Source organism: Myodes glareolus, chromosome 19 (genome assembly GCF_982192425.1).
Source record: "Myodes glareolus chromosome 19, mMyoGla1.1, whole genome shotgun sequence".
NCBI lineage: Eukaryota > Metazoa > Chordata > Mammalia > Rodentia > Cricetidae > Myodes > Myodes glareolus.
The window spans coordinates 65,544,269-65,566,336 of NC_142044.1; the positions used below are offsets into that span (position 1 = coordinate 65,544,269).

The 22,068-nt window shown below is 54.1% G+C and overlaps 1 protein-coding gene across 4 annotated transcripts; it reads right to left on the bottom strand.

The window, feature by feature from the left end:
* Nucleotides 1-212: 212 nt before the first annotated feature.
* On the bottom strand, nucleotides 213-21,984 carry Rarg (retinoic acid receptor gamma). 4 transcript variants are annotated; one of them, XM_087899337.1, is made up of 10 exons: nucleotides 21,747-21,984; nucleotides 21,048-21,105; nucleotides 16,955-17,280; nucleotides 5,851-5,999; nucleotides 5,116-5,257; nucleotides 4,345-4,505; nucleotides 4,053-4,229; nucleotides 3,689-3,893; nucleotides 3,135-3,293; nucleotides 213-1,483 (listed from the first exon to the last, which is right to left on the bottom strand). In XM_087899337.1, exons 3-10 carry the CDS (start codon nucleotides 17,136-17,138, stop codon nucleotides 1,284-1,286), a joined length of 1,377 nt encoding a protein of 458 aa, XP_087755463.1. In that variant the 5' UTR covers nucleotides 17,139-17,280; nucleotides 21,048-21,105; nucleotides 21,747-21,984; the 3' UTR covers nucleotides 213-1,283. The 4 variants fall into 4 exon arrangements, with proteins under 4 accessions (XP_087755463.1, XP_087755464.1, XP_087755465.1 ...); XM_087899338.1 differs by lacking the exon at nucleotides 21,747-21,984 and adding an exon at nucleotides 21,506-21,708; XM_087899339.1 differs by lacking the exons at nucleotides 16,955-17,280; nucleotides 21,048-21,105; nucleotides 21,747-21,984 and adding an exon at nucleotides 10,110-10,735.
* Between the last annotated feature and the right edge of the window lie 84 nt (nucleotides 21,985-22,068).

The window sequence follows — 22,068 nt, forward strand, 5'->3', positions numbered from 1 at the left end:
CTGGTGGGCAGAGGAGGCCAAACATTCAGAGTGGGCCGGCCCTGCAGATCCCAGTCCTCCCTTGTTGCAGCTGCTGAACATAGTTTGTTACTTTTTTTGCTCCCCAAGAAAACCATGAAGTTTGTTAGCAGCTCCACTGCCGACCCAGCTCCTTCTCCAGGTCAGCAGGTCACTCCCCTGTCTTGGTGACTCGGCCCAGAGGGAGCCACATCCCATGAGTTTCCATCACTTTATTTTGCAAAAATAGAAAACTCAGCAATATGCGATACAGCGGGGTGGGGGGGAGATGTAAACAGAGGGGAGGGGGCAGCACCCTGACCCCCCAGAGAAAAGGGGGAGCCTGCAGGAATCTTATTTGGCAGCTAAATACAAATGGGGGGTTGGGGGAAGAAGGAAGGGGTCACAGAGGCCCTGGGCTCCCCCACACAAGACCCCTGGAGGAAAGGGTCATTCCAGGGTGTAAACAAAAGCTAATAAATAAATAGAGGCTTCCTCTGGGTCAGGGTGGGATCAGCTAAGCAGCATCTCCCCTCCCCGGGCCAAGCTGCTCTGGGGGTCAAGGGTAGAAGGCACTAGGAGAGGGATCCCTGTCCCCTCTGTAGTGTAGGAGGGTCCCTGTCTGACGGCTGAGATGGGGGCAGGAGGCCAAGGCACAAGACAGGGCTAAGGGAGGGGTTTATAAAATAGAGGGCCCAGGATGAGAGCTGCACCTCAGCAGAGAGGTACAGAAAGGGCTTATGCTTCTCCCTTCACCCTCAGGCCCCACCCCAGAAATGCAGGGTCCAGCCTGCCCCTACACCTGGCAGGAGGATGGGGCATGGGGCAGTGTGCATGGCAGGTTCATCACACAGCATTGGGCACCCAGGGTAGGGCACCAGGGTGGGCTCAGCCCTCCTTGAGGACCTCCCCATTTTGGTCTCTAGTGTTCCTGTTTGTTCCCAGAGGCCCAAGCACCTGGCAGAGGAAGAAGCTGTGGGAAGGCGGGGCTTCCTCCTGCCCCGGGAGCCTGTGGCCTGAATCTGATGGGCAGTGCTGAGATATAGAGTTGAGACTCAGGCTCACCCCTTCTCCGTTCTTCTGGTAGGTGCAGGGCAGTCCTCCAGGACTGTAGAGTGAGCCAGTTAGAACAGGACAGGGATGAACACAGGCACCCCTAGAAACTTTGGCAAAACAATGAGCTCATTGGAAAGGTGGGGAGTGGGCAGGGCAGGTCCTCCCCCAGTCACTGGTGCCTGGGGAATGGTCAGTCTGCTGCCTGGAGCCCAGCCCCACAGTGGGGTAGGTCAGGGGCCCTGGTCAGGTTGGGGACTTTGGCCCCCTTTGTCTTGGACCCCTGGAGCTTCATCCTCACTGGAAGCCTTGGGGTGGGGGCCAGGCTTCGAGGAGTCGTCCTCAAACATTTCAGGGTTCTCCAGCATCTCTCGGATCAGGGGGGGCATTGGGCCTGGAATCTCCATCTTCAGGGTAATGGCCCTTTCTGCTCCTACAAGAGAAGGGAAGAGGCTTGGAAAGGCAGAAGCACGTGGGTAGAGGTCCTGCCCCAAACTTCCTTGACTTGACTTCCCTGTGACCACAAGCACTCTGGGCTTAGACGCATCGCTTCTCCTACCTCTGCTTTCGTGTGGTTTCTACGTGCCTTCACCTTGCCTAGAGCTGCTGGTTGAACAATACCCAGCCTGCTGCCTGCTGTCTCATGACTTCAGGCTTTCTCTTCTCTTTTGCTCCTTTTCTAGAGACAGGATCTTACTATGTAGCCCCAGCTATCTTGGAACTCTGTCAGCTAACCTCAACCCTTGGGGTGAGAGGCCAATGCCAAAGCATGCAACTTCAGTCTTGCTATAGCGCTCTGGGTGGCCTTGGATTTGAAGCAATCCTCTTGCTTCGGCCTCTTGTGCGCTGGAATTACAGGCATGTACCACAAGTTTTTGGGGTGTCTTTTCTTTTGGTTTTCTGAGTCAGGGCTTCTCTGTGTGGCCTCAGCTGTCTTCAAACTCACTCTGTAGACCAGACTGGCCTTGAACTCACAGAGATCCATCTGCCTCTGCCTCCCAGGTGCTGAGATTAAAGGCGTGTGCCACAAATGCCCAGCATCTTTTCAAAACTGCACTGTGGGTTTGTGAGACGGCAGATGGCTCAGTGGATAAGCAAGCACAAGCCTACCAACCTGAGTTTGCTCCAATAACCGACATAAAGGTGAGCGGAGAGAATCAACTCTACAGAGCTGTCATCTGACCTCCACACACGTATGGCACACATGTCACACACACAATAATACTCATAAGTAAAACATTTTTCGGGCCGGTAAGATACCTCAGTGAGTAAGGGCATTTGTCAGCCCGCCTGGCACCTCAAGGGCCCACACTGCGAAAGAAGAACTGACTCCTGTGGGCTACCCTCTAATCTCTACATCATACAATGACCAGAACACCCCACCCCACCGTATACAATAAATAAATAAATGCAAAAAAGATTTTGAAGACCACACTGCATGCATCTTCGAGCCCAATGATACAGCACAGTCATCAGGTCTAACGTCCAGAGCTTTCCGGCTGTTTCAGGGCCAGTTATTAATAACTTTTATAACAGATAATGCTAATCAAATGCTTATGTTACAGGCACTCTTCTGAGCCAGCACTGCTCAAGAGAACTCTCTGTGATCGTGGTAATGGCCAGGCTAGCCTTGAACTCATGAGCTCAAAGTAATCCTCCTGCCTCAGTCTCTCTATTGCTGAAATGACATGTGCGAACCACCATTCGTCACGCACGGCTCCATGCCAGGCTCTTAATTGCCATCTCTATGTAGTGAGTTCATTTAGTTCTTATGATCAACTTTTGAGGCAGTATTAAGTTTAGCCCACCCAGTTTCCAAACAGAAAAATAAGGAGGGCTGGGGTGTCACTATGCATAGAGTATTTCCCTAGCACGTGCAGGAACTGGGGTTCTACCCCTAGCAACACACACACCAGCAACCAAACCAAAAGAAAAAGATTTGTCTGAAATCTTCCCAGGAGGATACAGTCAAGCTAAGACTCCATGGAGGTCACTGGATTCTCAGCTCCCCTCTCTTCCTTAGCCTGCCCACCGTGTGACTCAGGAGACCTGCAGATCTGGGAAGGGGCTGACTCATAACGAACCCTTGGTGCTGATGCCCCGGAGGTCAGTGATTTTCATAAGCATCCTTGGAAACATGTAGGGTTGGCTGGGTCTCCGTCGCCGGGCGTAAAGCCTCAGGGCTTCCAGCAAGGGCTCCTGCAGCTTGTCCACCTTCTCGGGTTCCTCCAGGTCCATGCGGTCTGTACAGGTAAGTACAGTGGAGTGGGTGGGGAAGGATATGGTGACAGGTGGCTGACCCCCAACAGACCCTCTTCTGAGGGCCTCAAAGTCAGACTGTCTCCTCAGCCCCTTCACCGCCGTCCCTGACCCTCCAGGTTATCTTCCCCTGACGTAAGGCCTGCCTGTACCTTTAACCACTCAGCAAGGACCTTGCTCCTGCCCATCACTCCTACATCTCAGCACTGTAGCCAGGGTTTCTGAGTTCCCTGGACTCTGCCTCCTCCTTTTGTCCTTAGCTTGGTTAGCCAGTAAGGATATACATGATCTGAGAAGTCTGTGGGATGGAGTCATGAACCAGTGTGGATAATGTGGTAGAAAAGGTAGCCCATGCAGACACCAGGGGGCGCCCCCGCACCTCCACAGATGAGGCAGATGGCACTGAGCAGCCCAGTCTCTGTGTCATCCATCTCCAGGGGCAGCAGCTGCCCAGCGAAGGCAAAGACGAGGTCTGTAAGGGGCCCAAAGCCAGCATTGTGCATCTGGGTACGGTTCAGGGTCAGTCCATCCGAGAATGTCATGGTGTCTTGCTCTGGGGTATACCTTGTACAGATTCGCAGCATCTAGAGGTTGAGGGTAAGCACAGTAGTTAGTGCTGCCCCTGAGGAAGAACTCTGAGATTGGAAAGGGAAGGCTCGGTAAACAGGAGGCAAAGGCTAAGACAGAAAGAGCTTCAGCAGAGAAAAGGGTCAAACTGGTCCAGAACTCATAGGCTAACTCACTAGGATATCCAGGCAGGCAGCCTTGAGCAGAGTGATCTGGTCAGCAATGCTGAGTCCTGTGAAACCTGGCAAGCGCTTAGCAAACTCCACAATCTTGATGATGCATTTGGTGGCCAGCTCACTGAACTTGTCCCACAGCCCCAGGTCCAGCTGTACCCGGTGATCTGCACTGGAGTTCTGCAGGAAGTAAAGATGAATTAGATGTGAAGGCTCCCCTCTGCACTACAGACCCCGCAGCCCTGTCCATTCCTGAGGCACACAGCGCCCTCCCCAGACGCTGCCCGCTCCTCACCGTGGTGTACTTGCCCAGCTGGCAGAGCGAGGGGAAAGTCTCCTGGTGGGCTTTGCTGACCTTGGTGATGAGCTCCTCTAACTGTGGGCTCAGTTCGTAGCTGTCAGGTGAACCCTCTTCCTTTATCTCTTTTTTCTTCTTGTTCCGGTCATTCCTTACAGCTTGGGGTTGGAGCAAAGGGGAAGTCAGGACCCTCGCAGTCAGCTCAGAGTGCTCAGTTCTCAGTAAGAATATACATTTCTTCCCTGGAACCCTAATTAGTGCCTTAATTTCCCTATCTTCTACATAAACTCCCATTTCCAGGCTGGTTTGCCCCAGCCCCACCCAGGGCCTGAAGCCATGCTCCCTCCCCAGGCCAATTGGGCTCCATCCTGCCCTTCCGGTTGCCCCGCAGGAGCTGGAGGTTGGGGGGGGGCAGGATATGCAGGCAGGATATCCACTTATAGCCTTGGCAGCACAATGGTGGGGGGGTGGGAAGGAGGGGCCAGACCTGTCCTGTGAAAGAACAGAGGAGGGGAGGGACCAGACTAACCCTCCGGCTCCATCAGAGAGAAGAAAGAAAAACCCTAGGACCCAGGTTTCAGAAGAATAGTTAAGAGAGGGGAGAATGGTAGCCGGTTGTGGCCCACAGGTGAAAGAAGCCAATCTAAAGGGCTGGTCTTGGAGAAGGAAGCAGCTCCAGGCCAGTCAGTGAAGCAGGACAGCAACGGGGGAGACCACAGGATGGGGCAAGATGGAAGAGAAGGCCATAGGATGGAGCAGGGAACCTACCTTCCTTGGACATGCCCACTTCGAAACACTTTTGTAGCCGGCAGTACTGGCAGCGATTCCTGGTTACCTTGTTGATGATACAATTTTTGTCACGGTGACATGTATACACCATGTTTTTCTGGATGCTGCGCCTGAAGAAGCCCTGAATTTGAGAGCAGGAGGCGTGTCGTTGAAACAGGATGCTGGGGACACTAACATTTCTCAAACCATACAGGTGGCCCTAGGCCTGACCCAGTCTGTTTTGTTTGTGACAGGAGTGCTGGAGAAATGACTGAACCTAGAGCCTTCTGCATGCTAGCAGGCATTCTGACACTGACCTGCGACCTCAGCACCTCACCCCATCTGTCAATCATCCATGCACCGAGCAGCCCCTCATCCCACACAGGCAAAACTCATATGAACACAGCACCTGGGTCCCCCATCTTTAAAATATTTCTCATTATTTATTTTGTGCGTATTGGGGGTGGAGGGTACATATGTAACCACAGGGTACAAGTAGAAGTCAGAGTAGTTACTTCTCTTTTCCTTCCACTACGTGGGCCCCAAGGATAAAATTCAAGTCAGGCTTGGCACCAAACACCTTCTACTAACCCAATTTAAAGGGAAGAGTGCCCCCTCCACGATATTGTTTTTGGTCAGAGGGTCTCTGTTATGTGTTGCTGAGGCTTCACATATGCTAAGCAAGCATTCTACCCGTGTGTCCCCATCTCTAGTCTTACCCCACCATATACACACCTTGCAGCCTTCACATGAGCTGACCCCATAATGGTAGCCGGAAGACTTGTCATTGCACACAAAGCATGGCTTATAGACCCGAGGAGGTGGTGGGGGTGAGGGAGAGCTGGGCACCATTTCCTCGGAGCTAGTGCTCTGTGTCTCCACCGCTGGGGGGAAAAGCAGCAGGTCAGCAGAAGCATCCTCACCTAATGGCCTCTCTTGGGACCTGCTGTGTCCAGGCAGTCACTGTCCCCAGCTTGCTGGGATTTCAGGCCCCTACCACCCACCCTCACTCCCGGCCCCCATTTGGCCAACTACTCTTCTACATTGATGCTCATTCCTCCAGATTCCAGACCAATGCCAACCTAGAAGTTAACGTCTCTGCTTTTATTTCCCCAGTCATAAAGTTGGAGAGATGGCTCAGCGGTTAAGAGCACTGGCAACCCTTCTAGAGGACCGGGTGCTCAATTCTCAGCACCTACAACCATCTGTAACCAGGTCCAGGAATCCAGTTCCCTCTTCTGGCCTCTGTGGACACCAGGCACATACATGGCACACAAAAACACATACAGGCAAAACACCTATACACATTAAAAAAAAAAAAAAGTGGGGAATGGCAGAGCTAGGACTCCCTGTCACCCCGGGAGCACTGAGTTCCACCATCCTCAGTTTCTGGGCAGCAGAAGTGGAGCCGATGGACAGTTGCAGGCCACCTACAGCCTGCACCTGGCTGAATGACTTAATTCATTTAATTCACTCCTGAAAGGAGAAGCATTACCAGTAGGGTGAGCAGCTCAGTTTCACACTGCCAGCTGACAGCGGAGACAAGGCTCTCAGGTCTTCTGACCAGAGCTAAGTGGCCTTTAGGGAAAGAAGCTGGAGGGAGACAGGTATTTGCTCAGATCCTTAGGTCTAGGAGCAGTTTGGGGGTGAGCACAGAGTCAGGTGACCTAGAGTAAACAGAGCCGAGGGGGAAGGGAGCGATCCCAGACCCTTTCGGAGCCAGGCTTCACTCATAAAAGTCTCAGAAAACAACTGTAGTTGGAAGGAATCTTAGCCCACGCCCAGAGTAGGGGAAGCCCACTCTTCATAGAGGAGGCTGCTAGGTCCAGGCCGCAGGCTGTATGAGTGTGACATCCTCATCCTCAGAGGCTTAGGACTTCTGAAAATTATTCAGCCTGCAGGACCGGTTACCCACATTTGCAAGGCCCAAGTGACTGGAAGAGAGCTTGAAGATCCTCAGTAGCCTTTGAACCCACCTCCTGTACCGTGTCCTTCGTCTCACCCTCTGCAGCCCACCTGGTCACAAGTGCAACTGACCCAAAGCAATGAGAGGGAGGCCCAAAAGCTGGGGACCTCACAAAGAGGGAAGCCCTCCTCACCCCCACCCCCACATACCCAATTTGCATAAGAATCCTTCTGGAGTTTGAGCCCCCCCTGCAAGGAGTGGGGGCAGAAGGGTGAGTGCTGGGAGTTTATTCAGGACTGGGGGTGGGGTTGCCTGTGTCTGTAGTAGGTGCCTAGAGGCGTGGGAAGGACTGGGATGCCTTTCAGGTCCTTGCTCTTTCAGCCCATCCGGGGGTCGCCAGGGCACGGGCCTTGTCCACAGGCCCGTGCGTGGGCTGGTACTCTCTCCTGCACTGACGCCCTCTCTACCCACAAAGCACTACCCCATTTCCTCATTTCCTCTCTTGCGCAAGGCCTGGGTGCGGTCAGACTGGCATGGGGTAGCACCAGCCAATTATAAGATGGCAGGCCCCAGAGAGCCTGCCCTTGGGCAGCTTTTCCCATCTTAGTGGCACTGTCACCCATTCTCGACACTCCCCTGGCACCTCCTCGCCCCCCCTGTATCCTAAAGTGCAACTCAATGGTTCTGAAGTCACTGTGGGTGGAGGGAGCTAAAATGCTAACAGGGTCTTCTGGGAGGCAGGGTGATCCCCTCTTCACCCCAAGCTGAGACCTCTACATTGGGCTGCTGCTGCTGCAGGGTTAGGAACAGGCCCCTGCCGAGGAGGAGGGGGTGGGCTCTAGGGTTTTCTCCTTTTAAAGCCCAAATTGCTGAAATTGAGGAAATTCCTGGCCAGGCTGAGCGGAGCTTCAAACAAACTCGTTATAAGCGGCTGTAAACGCTCCCAGCTGCGAGGCCCAGAGCTGAGCTGCCGGGACTCGCGAACACTCACACACAGCTCCTTGAAGACGTCCTTTTTTTTTTTCATTTGGTTTTTTTCTGACAGGGTTTCTCTGTCTTGTTTTGGAGCCTGTCCTGGAAGTCGCTCTGTAGACCAGGTTGGCATCGAATTCACAGAGCTCTGCCTGCCTCTGCCTCTGCCTCCCGAGTGCTGGGATTAAGGCGTGTGCCACCACTGCCTGGCAAAGACACACACAGACACAAAAGCAGGCAGACTGCCTGTGGGTTCCTTAGCGGGACCCAGAGCTCTAAACAGACATCAAGCCATACTTAGTCCATGTAGGTGGATGACAAGCAGCACCCAACAGTGGGCTACACAGTTACAAGCCAACGGGTCTACCACCATAGAAACTGTAGAAACACCACAGTAGGCCAGCACAACAGCAGGACACCCAGGTCCCCATCCAAGTGTCACAGACACACCACTCAGCTCTACTCTGAAATACGTTCCCTCCTTGAGAGTGCCAGGAGGCCTGCCGCTGGTTTTAGGTGCCCACCAGGGCCCTGCTAGTCAAACTGACCAGATCAAACTAATACACAAAAACTCTGAGCTACCAAGCCCAAAAGGTCTCTAGAGGTCTAAATGGCCCCTGCCCAGGGCCTCTGCAAGTTATCTCTATGTCAAACACCAACCAGTGTGCCTAATCTCCCGTTATTCTGGGCATGACAAGGTTAAGGATTCACAGAAATTTGGTATTAGTACCATGTTGTCTCACCCTTTAAATAGCACACTTCAATTCTTATCCCACCCATCCCCAATACTGTCTCCTGTCTGCTACCTCCCTTTTCCACTCTCCCAGTTGTTAAATCTGAGTAGCTCTGCCCTGGAACAAAAAAAAAAAAAAAAAAAAAAAACTGAACTTGTAAACAGCGCTGCCGAGTGCCAAGGAGCGAGGCGCGTTGGCGGGGGCTCAGTGACCCGGCGTGCGCACTCCCCCAGCGCCTGCCACCCCGCCCGCTGCCCGCCCCTTCCCAGAGTGCCCCCAAGCCTAGGTCTGCAGTCATCCGTACCCGGGCTACGAGCGCAGTGCCAACCCCCAGTAAATCTGGGGGGGGGGTGTTCCAGGCTCCTATCCCAGCCTCTTCTTCATAGCCCACCCCCGCCAGGCACTGTGGCCCAGGCTTCAAAGCCGCTTCTCATCTGGACTTTATTTTTACTGCCTCTCAGTCCCCAGCTTTTTATTACCGCTCTGGAAAGGGGTTCCAGGGCCCCATGCCTGGCATCTCCCATTACAGAGAAGGGAAAGACGGATATTTGGGGGCCTGACGATTGTTCTCCCCTACCGGCTGTCACTTCCAGACCACCACCCCCCCCACTCCATACACTTGGCTTGAAACTTTTCTCTTCCTGCTGAAGTTGTGTGCTGGAGCCATAGAAAAAAGTCATCTGTCAAGACAACCGAATACACACTTCCAGCTTTTTGTTTGTTTGTTTTAATGAGGATAAACACAGAATCCAGCTTTCTCGCTCTTCTGTGCACACCCCTTGCACCCCACAAGCAGAGCACACAGGATGCTCTCTAGAACACAGCACTTTCCAAAACCGCCCCCGCAGCCACGCAAGGCACACGCCCTCCCGACCTCATGCCACAAACATCCCCACACCGGGTCACGCAACTCTGCCAACACAGGCGCAGAGGGTGACAGTGGGTAGAGACCCCTGTTCCACACCCACATCTCCTAGGCAAAGGTCTGCATAGGCTTTGCAATTTTTTTTAAAAAATGCTCCCAACTTCCCGCATGGACTTTAGGGACGCCACCCACGGTCCTGGGTGCCATATCCCTCCAACTAAGGACCTGAGGACACACTAACAACATAAATCCGTCTCTCCTATCCCCAGGAACTCGGGAGTGGCATCAACCAAAGCACTAGCTAAATACCCACCATAAAAAACACACACAACTCCAAACACTACAGCACTCACGCAAAGGAGACCAACTCTGAGGCCCTCATGTTTAAAGGGCCAGTACCTCACATAGAAAGGACCAGAATACCCGCTTGCACCCCAGGTTTAAACTTTACCTACGGAAATAGTAAGCACCAGCTTCTCGTACACCCAATACCCTACCCCCAAATTCGAACACCTACATTGTAGACTGGCAGGTTGCGCCCAGGCAAAAGACTCAAGTCCGACGAAACAGGAGCTGCCAGTGGCTCTGCGTAGCAAGCCGGCCCCGGGCCCGGCGGCCCCATAGAGCCGTCGCGGACCCGGGGCAAACGATTCCATGCAGTCGTACATCGCGAGCCGGCTTGGAGAGAAACTGGGTGCTAGAATATCGAGGACCCGCAGCCCATTCCCCCTCCTCCCCCCGCAGCGCCCTGCTCCTGGAGGGGGGAGGGGGAGGGCTAGCGTAGGGCGCTGAGATCCATGGGGGGTAAGGGGTGGGCGGGGAAGAGGGGGGATCCCCAGCAAGGGAAAGGGACTGGGCGGGGCGCGGAGGCGAAGCAGCAGTTTCTGCCTCCGTCAAGCTCACTTAGGGTGCTTGGGCAGCGAGCACTGTGGAGACCTTTTGTAAAAGCAGAGCCTGGAGGGATGGGGGTGGGGCTTGGAGAGCGAAGGGGGCCGGGCACCAAGATGAGCAGAGCGGGGAGTGGAGCACTTACACATTCACACTCGTCTACTCGCTGCGCGGCGCACGCGCTTGCTTAGACATACATCTGTGCATGCACTTATTATGGCAAGCAATACAAATTTGCAAATGTGCAATAGTGCACAAGCATATCTGCACCCACAATAAATTCATAGGTGCCCGAATTTGTGCAAATACACCTGACTCAGGAAAATGCTTGAAATCAGGTTCTCTCTACAGTCCTGAGGTTTTGCACGCATTTGCACTTAGGCGCGTGCCCAGATTGGGATTGGGGGAAGGAGTGGAGGAACTAAAATGCACGCATTTCCTTTTACAGCGTCTTCCCCCTCCCTTCAACCCTTTCTTCGGCACAAGTCAACACAAGCAAGAGTGTTAAGGATGACTGCGTGGAGGGGAACCTTGAAATGCCCCGCGCTGCTCTGCAGAGCCGGAGGACCTGCGTTACCTCCACCCCCCTCATTCCCAGGCCCGACTCCTCCTCCGTTCGTGCGCGCGCGTCGGAGCAGAACACTGCATTCCTGCCGCTCAGCGCTCGCGGCCGCCTCCTTCCTTCCCGTTCTTCCCACCCCCGGTCCGAGGGCCAGAGCGCGCGCCCGCGGTGAACTCTCCGGGAACCCCCCTCGGGGCGGGTGGCCGGGCGCGCTCACCTCCTCCTGACCCGGCCCCGCCCCACCCCGCCCAGGCCGTCGCCAGCTCCGCAGCGGAGTCCCCCCCCCCCCCGCCCCCTTCAGCGCAGCGGAGAGTCTACCCCTCCTAGCTCCGGCTGTCCTTCCTCCGCCGAGGGCTGGGCCGCCTCCCTCAAAGTCCCCGAAGCTCTATCCCGCGACTGACACTCCCAAAGTGCCTCGACTACCTCGCTCAGTGCCCTCTCCCAGAACCTGACTTCACTTTGGGGACACAAAACTACCCCCTGCACTGTCCCTACAGTACCAAAGTGCTCCCCCGCACACAACTGCCCCTACCCCGAGTTTCCACTGTACTAAGGGCTCCCCTGCGCGCTGATTGCCCTGCTGGTCACTCGCTGCTGAGGGTCACTTATACCCCACCTCAGGAAATAGCTGCCCCTCCTCCCTCAGTGCCACCTTGAGTGCCCCCTGGGCGCCCTCGCCGGGAGGAGAGGGTAAAGATTGGCCACGTCAGAAGTTTGCCCTTGCTAGGCCGCCTGGAACGGGGACCCTGGCCCTGGGACAACGCCAGTGGCGGCGACTCCCGGAAACCGCCCCCTCCCCCGCGCCCCGCCCGCCCGACCGCCCGACCGCCCGGCGGGCCGGCCCAGCCGGCTCTGTCAGCGCCGCTCACACGGGGAGCGCCCGGGAGCGGGAGCGGGAGCAGCGCCCGGCCCGACCCCTTCCCCCGCCCGGCGGCTGTGGCTGAGCCAGGGCGGGGCGCACTTTTCTAAGAATCTGCTGTACCGAGTCGGGGTCGCACCGGGTGCTGAGAGAGTGGGGCGCCTGATGGAAGAATAAAAAGCAGGAAGGGGTGCCAGAGTAGGCAAAGAAGACGGGAGCGGGGGAGGGGAACGGGTTGCTGCCAGGGACGGGGGGGGGGCAGGGCTGGGGAGGAGGGCCTAAAATGCGGATGGCGATGGTGGGCTGGGGTGGACAGGCAAACTGGTAGCTTGCAGCAGGAATGAATAGGAAGACAAGATCTTTCCAACCTAGTATGAAGTTTCCCTTCATGACCCAACCCTAACACTCCATTTTTTAATCTAACCGTACCCCCCCAAAAAAGAGGAATAAGTGCCTAAACTGGAATAGGGCCGGTAGGATAAAAGGAGAAAACGAAGAGTACCCCAAAAAAACAAGGAGAAAAAGGCCTTGACTAGTCAACTTTGGGCCTGTAAGTTCCCCTTCCCCCTCTGAAATCTGAAAGGTCCCAATTAAGTCAGGCCTGCCTGGTTGGTAATCAGAACCAGAAGTGGCCAGGCCACAGGGAGGGGTTTGGGAGGAGGGCACAAGAGTGGGGGGAGGGCTCCAGGAAGCCATGAGTTCTCAAGAGCCCCCCTTTCTCTTCACCAGATGCACCCCACTCCTCATCATCCCATCTCTGTGTGCTTCAAAAGCAATGCTGGGAAAGCGGGCCTTAGGACCAGGCATTAGGGTATCAGGCCAACACATCCCATCAATCCCAAGTACAGTCTTGGATTGAAAGCAAAATGGGGGGGGATCTAGTGCCCCTCTTTTCCCCAAAGCGTCCCCCCCACGCCCTTATTGCAGCAATTAGACCCATTAGTCTCCTAGCATTTCATGGGAACCAGATGTTCCCCCGCCAGCCTTGGTGGGGGCATGAAGGGGGGCTGGTGCCTGACTCACCCCCTTCTCTATGATCCCCACCACTAGGGTGCACCCCCCTCCCAGCTAGATCCTCGAGAAGCTGTGGTCCCAGGGGCAAAGAATGTGCCCCTCCCCCACTGAGAAGGCCAATAGCTCTCAAGCATCCAGCCTGCTCACCCCTCACAGTTCTACCAGCCCTTGGCAAAGTTTGAGTTTGGCTAGGACTAAGTTTGGGGACCGGGACAGCTTGCCACCTCTTTCCCGTCTTGCCACCTCTAGAAGAGGTCTGAGGATCACTGGCTTGGCATTCTTCTTGCTTAGTAACTCCTTTTTTCCCAAAGTCTCTCTCTAAAAACTGAAGGGGTATTTCAAACAGAAGTAGGCCCCGCCCAGGAGGGTAAGTCCTAAAGGCCAGTCCCACCTGAGGAGCACTAGGAGGGGTCTTCTGAAGAGGAGGAGGGAGGTGTGAAAGAAAGGAAGAGGCCCGAAGCAAGGACAGGAGGAGCTCTTGGCTGGATGGGGGCTGGGACAGGGTAGGGGGCCCAGAGGGGGGGGTGCCGCCTGGGCCCCAGCGGCGGCGGCAAGCTCGGCTCCCCCCGCCGGAGAGGTTTCCTGTTGCAATCAAAGCCCCGTTTGTGTCGGCCTGGAGCAGGAGTTGGAGCCGGAGGAGGAGAGGCTGGGAGGGGAGGGGAAAGAGGCAACCACTGGGGTTTTTCTCGGAGGAGACCTCACTGCCGCCTGCTTGCCACCTTCAACTGCCACAGCTTGCTTTCCTTGCTTCTTTCTCCAAGTGCCTGGGCCCTCTCTGTGTCTGCACCTGTATAGCTACCCTCCCGTTTAGGTCTGGGCATCTCCAGTTTAGATAGAACTCCTATTCTCTTTGTGCCAGCGGGCCTTCAGTGTCTCCAAGTAACTTAGTATGAAGGAGTTTGGGCTTCCTGCCCCACGGACACTGGCCCCACGGACGCTGGCTCCACGGCCATGGCAGTTATTATCGCCACAACATTTGGAGGACAGTCTGGGCCAGGTCTTCAAGGCCACACTATCCCTTCTCTGCATGTACAATCTATCCCTGCAGTCTTGAAAAACAAATATACTGCACATCAGTGCTCATCAGAGATACATTCACATGAATGCATGCAATTCAATGTGCATGCATGCACACTCACGGGTGCATATGCCCAGACACTCCCCTCTGTTTCCATGCACACAGGTCTATGCTTGCCTAGCTCACCTCGCCTTACCTCTCCCTTCCTCCACCACAGGGTTCTAAGATGCCTGCCTCACCCACTGAGGCCCAGGAGAGCCCTAAGACGTGGACCAAGGCTTTTTGTTTTGTTTTGTTTTGTTTTTCAAGACAGGGTTTCTCTGTGTTGCTTTGTTGACTGCCCTGGAACTAGCTCTTGTAGACCAGGCTGGCCTTGAACTCACAGAGATCCCCCTGCCTCTGCCTCCCGGGTGTCACCACCACCCAGCTGGACCAACACTTCTTAACAAGGATATCCCCAATGTGCCAGGGGCTGACTCCTCAATAAGATCCACAAGCCAACCCCCAAGGAGAAGCTCTTACATCATCTCTTCTTATCCTACACGAGAGAGGGCTGTAGGAGAGAATGTCATGAGAAACAGCGATTTAAGGTGAGTGTAGGTGAGGCATCAAATGTAGGACTGACTCGAAATCCACCCCTCCCATGTGTGACAGATCATCACAGTCAAAAGGGGACAGCAGATCAAAGGGAAGGAGAGGTGGCACCCTCTCCTCCTCTGGCCAGTCACTCTCCCACAGAGGGAGCTTCCCTAAACTCCAAGATTCCTGTCTCTCTTTGGCACAACCACTAGGAGCTGGATGCCCCACCCCAAGCACGCTGTCTGGACCTAGGCCTTCCCCTCCTCCCCACCCTCCCTGCCACTTCCCTGCCTGGGCCTGTCCCTTTAGGCTAGCTCCCCGCACCCTCTGCAGCTGCCTTCCCTGAGATTTCTCCTCACAGTTCCCATCCTTCAGGGCAGCCTTTGAGGATGGAGCTCGGCCTGGCACTTTCTCCTTCCTTGACCTCACTTTGAACCCTGACCTCCATCTCCACACATCCAGAATCCAAGGGCACAAGGAGAGCTTCCCTGGGTACTGGCCACGTCGCCAAGCCTTCTTCCCACTACCACCATCTTTCTCCTCTCTCTTTCCCACTACAGCTCCTTTAGTTTCTTCCTACAGAACCTGGGAAGATCAAGTCCCAAGAGCTTAAATTGTATGATTCTCTGCAAGAAATATGGGTGGTGGTGGTGCAGCAGAGTGGATCTGGTCTACAAGAGCGAGTTCCAGGGCAGCCAGGGCTGTTACACAGAGAAACTCTGTCTCAAAAAAAAAAAAAAAAAGAAAAGGAAAAAAGAAAAAAAAAAGGAATAGTAGATGAGGCTTAGTCTCACTGGCATAGGATGGATTCATGGAATAACACTGAGGGGGCTGGAGAGATGGCTCAGTGGTTAAGAGTATTGCCTGCTCTTCCAAAGGTCCTGAGTTCAATTCCCAGCAACCATATGGTGGCTCACAACCATCTGTAATGAGATCTGGTGCCCTCTCTGGCCTGTAGGCACACATATAGGCAGATATTGTATGCATAATAAATGAATAAATATTTAAAAAAAACATTGAGGAAGAGGGGAGTCTAGCTAAAGTTTAAAAAAAAGAAAGTTTTATGTTCTTTCACTCGCCCTGCACGCCACACGGTAGCCCCTGTTGAGTGACAGCCCTGCCACAGGCAGTCCCTACCCAGTACCTCCTGACTCTTCACACTGACTTCTGCCTATGAACAGTCTCAGACACGCAGCAGACACACAAACTGGACATGGTCTGGGAGACAAGCATACTTTTCCAGGAGAGCTGCCAGCCCAGTGTAGTCACCCCTATTTTCAAAGTGTACCCCCAGAATCACACAAAGGCCCCCTCCTCTTTTACTGAGCTTCAGAGCTATATCTTTCTTCTTGTTGTTTTGAGACAGGGTTTCTCTGTATAGGCCTGGCTGTCCTCGAACTCACTCTGTAGAGCAGGCTGGTCTCAAACTCAGAGATCCACTGCCTCTACCTTCCGAGTGCTGGAATTAAAGGTGTGCGCCATGCTAAGCTAAAGAACGTATCTTTATCTTCTTGTGTTTTCCTATCTCTGTTTCTCCCCTCCAGGTAAAGCTGTCACTTCACCTCTTCACATCCTGTGACCTTATACACAGACCCCTGTGCCAGAAACTAGAGGCCAAGGCTCCCCATCCCATCCCACCTCCCACCTGTCACGATCTGGTCAGGAGGAACAATCACCAAGTGGGCAAAGAGGGGTCCCAGAGAGCAAAACGAGGCTCAGGCCTTACTTGCTGTCATCATTCAAATGCTTAACTCAGAGGGCAGGCATGGGGGACAAGTAGGGATCTGTAGGGTGTGGCGGTGCTCCAGACCTGGAGGGATGGGAGAAGACCAGAACCATGGAAACATGTAGCCAAGGAGGAGAATGCTTTGGAGCATCCCTTGCACCGGTCTAAATTTCTTTCTTTCTTTCTTTCTTTCTTTGGTGGATCAAGAGCTGCCTCTTTGTCCCTGGGCTATTTCTGTCCTCCTCGGAACCTTTAAGAACATTCCCAGCCCCACACATATGTAGGCACCTGGCACTAAGTTCCTTTCCTATTTGCAGACTCAGAACCTCCATCTCTCCTCTTCATCACAGAGCCAGCTGACAAACTTCTCAGGTTCTCTAGTCCCCTGTCTGCCACCCCCCACCTCCCAACTGCGTGTAGCCTTGAAGGACACCAGACTCTCCCTTGGTGTCTACACAAACAGGTTCCCTTCTGCTAGCTGAGTGACCCAGGAGGCAGTCTTAGGGCCCACTACTTTGAGATCATATTTGAACGGAACTCTGATTCACAGATCCTACCCTCAAAACACACCCAACTCCACTCCTACTGCCCCCCCAAGCATCATCATTCTACTAGACCAAGTCCAACTCCCTGCCCACCTGTCCAACAAGGGTGTCCATTTTCTACATCACCCCCTACCCAATTGCCCTCATCCCCCCAAGACCCCTGAGACTCACACAGAGAGGCCATTTCCTTGGGGAGGTCAGGCTGGCCCAGGCCCCGGAAGCTGGGGCTCAGCATTTCAAATGGTGGCGACCCTCTGAGTGCCCCTGGGAAGGCGAAGGGGAAGCCTGCTCCTGGGTACCCAGATCCAGGTCCCAGGGCACCAGTTGCAAAGAGTCGCTCCTTATTGGTGGCCATGGTAGCTGCAGTGTGGGAATCCCTTGGAATTTGTAGTGGGCGGGGGTAGTCTTCAGCTGCAGCCCCCGCCCATGCCCACTGCCCTGGCCTGGGAGGCTCCGTGCCCACCCTGGCTGGCCTGCCCACTGGGTCTCCAAAGGTCCTGGAAAGAAAATAAGAAAAAGGAAAGATAAGACAACACTCACACCACGCAGTGGTGGCGCATACCTTTAATCCCAACATTTGGGAAGCAGAGACAGGCAGATGTTGGTGAGTTTGAGGCCAGCATGCTCTACCAAGTGAGTTTCAGGATAGCCAGGACTACACAGAGAAACCCTGACTTGAAAAACAAACAAAAACAAAAAAAAAAGACAACACTCACTCCGAGTGAGTTCTTGTTTTGAGACAGGGTTTCTCTGTATAGGCCTGGCTGTCCTCGAACTCATTCTATAGAGCAGGCTGGTCTTGAACTCAGAGATCCACTGCCTCTACCTTCCGAGTGCTGGAATTAAAGGTGTGCGCCATGCTAAGCTAAAGAACGTATCTTTATCTTCTTGTGTTTTCCTATCTCTGTTTCTCCCCTCCAGGTAAAGCTGTCACTTCACCTCTTCACATCCTGTGACCTTATACACAGACCCCTGTGCCAGAAACTAGAGGCCAAGGCTCCACGGGAAGACCATGACCTTCCCTCAGCTGGTCCTTTGTTACTCTGGCTTGGGCACTTGCAGTATCATGGAGTGGGCAAAGCAGAAAGATGTACAGATTGTAAGAAATTCTTCCGTTTAGCTTCAAAGAAGGGTAAACTGAGTGTCTGAGGTGAACAATGATCTGAGAACATCTGGTGGGGAGATTCCTAGACCGCAGCATCACAACTAGACATCTTAATCCTCACATCTGTCCTGTGAAGAAGAAATTATGACTCCCATTTTACAGCTTAGGAAACTAAGGTTTAGTGACTGGCTTAAGGTCACGTGGCTTTAAAGGGTGAAGCCAAGATTCAAACACTCAGGCTGAGGATTTATAGCTCAGTGGTGGTTCATTTGCTTAGCATGTAGCAAATGCAAGATCCTGGGTTTGATACCAGTATCAGGAGAGAAAGAAAACCAAGCTGAGTTCGGTGATGCACTTGGGAGGCAGAGGCTGGTGGATCTCTGTGAATTCAAGGCCAGTCTGGTCTACAGAGTGAGTTCCAGGACAGCCAGGACTGTTAAACAGAGAAACCCTTTCTCTAAAAACCAAAAAAATAAACAAACAAACAAAAAGTAAATAAATAAAAGATAAATTAACTCAAACTCTAGCACCCCAGCAGCAGCAAGCCACTATCTCTGCTGAAACTCCTGAGTCCTATGTGGCTTTGGAGCGTACAGTACAATGGTCACGTGCAAACTCCCTAAACTGATGTCCCCACTTACTGGCTGTGGAACTTGGGAGGAGTTATTTCATCTCTCTGTGCCTCAATCTCTTCACCTACCACCAGAGAATAATACCACCCCCCGTTGGTAAGGTTGTTGTGAGGATTCAATAACTCGTCATGTTTAGGATAAAGTAGGGCACGTGTTAAATGCCATGTCAATATTTCATACCTTGTACTTCATGCATGCCTCTTTTAATTATCGTTTCCTTCTTCTGTCTTCCTCAATACTCCTTCTGTTTCCCCTCCCAACTCTTCCTCCGTCAGCCTACCCGCCCTATGCCCCTTACCACTCTCTTCTTCAACCTGGCAGTGCTGGTGGAGCTCTCTGTGTGATAACCGCCAGAGCAGAGAGCCCCGTCCTTGCTCTCAGTCCGTGTGCTGCTCCTCAGCCTCTACCTGTCTTTGGCCCCTGAAAAACTCCCCCTACATTCTTTTCTCCCTCAAATGTAGCTTCTCCTCACCCCTGAGATTTTTAACCTGAGCCCAGGAAATGAGAGAGGAAGCCCAAGAGAGGAAAGGGAAACCCCAGAGAAGGCCTGTGGTTCCCACCATCACACTGTAGCTAAGGGAGAGGAGCTCCAGTAACCAGAACTGATGGGATGAAGGGCAGAGGACCACAGCATGGGCATCCCACAGGTAGGCTACAGGCATTTCTACATCTCTTTCCATTACTAATTGTTTCTAGGATCAGCATTTCTGTCTCTTCGTATCTCTGCTTTTTCCTCCTCTCTTTCTCTCATCTTTCTTAACCTCCAAACTCCTAGGAATAAACTATCATAGCTACAAGAACCCAAACCCCAACACCGTCACCCTTCTCATGTGTGAAGAAGCCCCTGATCTCACTAGGTACCACCCATAGGCCCAGGACCCTCTTTACTCCAGTGTCCCTCAGAGTCCTAAAGTATCAACTCCAAGCATCTAGGACCCTTCCTTCTCCTTTTCCTTCCCTAGTCAATGATGTCCTCATCCCAAGTTAAACCCTGGTGGAGCCAGGGGTCCAGGGCCCCTAAGGCCCCTGGGCCATAGCTCAACAGGCTGGGCTACATTCCAGGTGAATTAACCCCTCCAGTTCCAAGAGTGATGAACTAGTAGAGCACCCCCAACCCAATTTCCCCCCGGATTCTGCATAGACTAGGAATAGGTTCTCTACTCCAGCCATCTTGGTCTTGGCATCTTACCTACAGATAAGAAACAAACCTCTAGGGTAGGCAGAGTTTCAACAGGAGGTACGAGGGAGGGATGCTCAGGCCCCAGGTCCTCACAAGGATATTGTGAGTTAAGCAAAGGGCAAGCCAACTCTCCCTGGCCCTGGCTTTCCTCCTTACTGCCTGGGAGGGGAGACTTGGAGGTGCAGAGGAAGCAAGGCAGCAAAGATTCTCTCTCCTAAATTTGGTCTCTCTGGGAAGGGGGGAGGGGCACGTGCTTCAGTCCCAGGTAGAAAAGGACAGCAAGAAACTGAAGATAGTGCAGAGTGAGAGGAAGTGCTGAGTGAGGGTCTTAACTGCCTGGGTTCTCCAGGGACCTGCAGAAGACAGAGAACACTTCCTCCCCCTTCCCAGGATGCCACCTCCGATGGTAAGACCTAGAAGGCGGGCAACTGACTTGGGGAAAGGGCTCTTACAAAGCTCCTTCTCTTAGAGATGAGGTGGAGTTGAGGGGAGGGCACGGAGGAAGGGGCTGCCGGATGGAAGGGGGCGTCTCCCCGCTGCCATGCCCGCTCCAGAGCCTGGAACAAAGCTGCTCTTGTCAGCTGCTCTCCACCCGCTGCCCCCCTCCCCACTGTATAAACACGACCACCTTTTTCCATGACCCCATCTCCAGAATGGGTGGAGAACCCAGGCATCCTCCGCTCCAGCCTGCGCACCCCCAGCCCGCAGGCAGGAGGCAGCAGTGGTCCTGGCTTCACTGGCTCGCTGCCATTGCTGGTGGAGTCTAGACCCCTGATTCCCCACCTCTCACCCTCAGGTGCCCTCCCTCTAACACACTGGCCCCAGGGAGGGGCAGTACCCAGGAGGCAGGCAGGCAATGCCAGTGGAATGTGTGTGGGCATCAGAGGGCACGGGCAGGGTGGGGCAGAGGGGGGAACTGGAGGTGCCAGTTAGGTGGCTTTCTGAGCCAGAGGTGGGGGTGTGCCGGGGTTGCAGGGGGCGTGTCTTGTGCTGCCTACTAGTTCTAAGCCTCTGTGGTGTGTGTGTGTGTGTGTGTGTGTGTGTGTGTGTGTGTGTGTTTGGGATACCCAAGCTTCAGGCACCCCAGACACACACACTCCCCTTAACCCCCTACAAGTCTTCCGCTTACTGACAATGGCTGTGGTCCTCAACCTCAACTCAGTGTTGGAAGAATGACCATAGGGGCAAAAGCCCCTTTAGCCTTTGAAGAGCAGGGTTCCATCTGCCCAAGGCTGGAGCCCTACAAGACCTACAAAAGGGTGTTATCTGAGCATTTTGTCCTGGAGTCCCCTCCTCAGCCATCCCTGCTGCCCCCTCCCCATGACCACCAACTAAGCATATTCTTACCCTCTGGCCTCTGCAGAGATTCCCTTCTACATACTGGGCCAGGTTGAGGTGAGAGGACCTGGTAAAAACAAGAGAAGCTCTGTCAATGGCACTCCAGGACCAGGACTCCTGAACCCGACCCAGTGTTCTAACTCTTCCTTTGTTCCACTGGGGCTTCCCCTCTAGAATATCCAAAAGAACCACCTCCACCCCTTCATTGGCTTACTTGTGTAGTTGGGGATAGGTCAGAGGGAACCCTGACCCAGATAGCCAGGACCACTTGCTAGACCCTTTCATGGTACCTCTGCAGAGGTGCCATTCCACTGGACCATCAGATCCACCCTTCAGTAACCTCCCCCCAGGGGGTGGAAGAATGCCACCCTTTCTCACCAGAGGGAATCCGTTCTTTTCTGACATTCCGAATACAGTATAGGTTCGTTTGCCCAAGACTTTCCCAAATGGTCTCCCTTAGTACTCACCAAAAATCAGAGGCATCATCTTTGGTCTGTCTAAAATCTTTCCTTTCCCTTCCCAGGTCACGACTAACTCCAAGTTGGGGCAGAAAGCCTCCTCGCAAGCCCGGCTAACAGCCTGGCCACCCCCGGAAAAAGAGGACCCCTGAGGCTCCCGACGTCCCTGCCCCCGGCTCACTTCAGCGGAGGACCCCTGCGTCCACAGCCAGAGGGCTGGCGGGCGAGCCGGCTTCCCCGCCTGACTCACCTGGAGGGGAGGGCGGGGGAAGGAAGGCCGCGGAGCCCCGAGGTCCCGGCGTCAGGCGGTCTCGGGGATGGAGCGCCGAGGTGTTAGGGACTCGCGGTAATGGGGGGCTCCAGGGGGGCACGGCTCTAGGCTGGGACAATCCCGGGGCCTCTCGGAGCCCGCCCGCCCACGTGACCGCCCCAAAATATCCGACACATTTTCTCCCAAACCGCACACTGACTCCGCAGGCGGGGACACGGAAAATATTTTCTTTCTTTTTCTCCCTCCCTACCCCCCCACCTCCCTCCCTGCCCGGCTCCCTCCTCCCCCTCCCGCCCTCGCT

What these genes read in the sequence shown, in the direction of transcription:
- Rarg (XM_087899337.1), bottom strand. Translation starts at nt 17,138, where the DNA reads ATGGCCACCAATAAGGAGCGACTCTTTGCAACTGGTGCCCTGGGACCT. An exon ending in AGCTGGGCAAGTACACCACG is followed by an intron (nt 4,230 to 4,344) that starts GTGAGGAGCGGG and finishes TACTTCCTGCAG; the next exon opens with AACTCCAGTGCAGATCACCG. An exon ending in CATCTGCCTCATCTGTGGAG is followed by an intron (nt 3,294 to 3,688) that starts GTGCGGGGGCGC and finishes TTACCTGTACAG; the next exon opens with ACCGCATGGACCTGGAGGAA.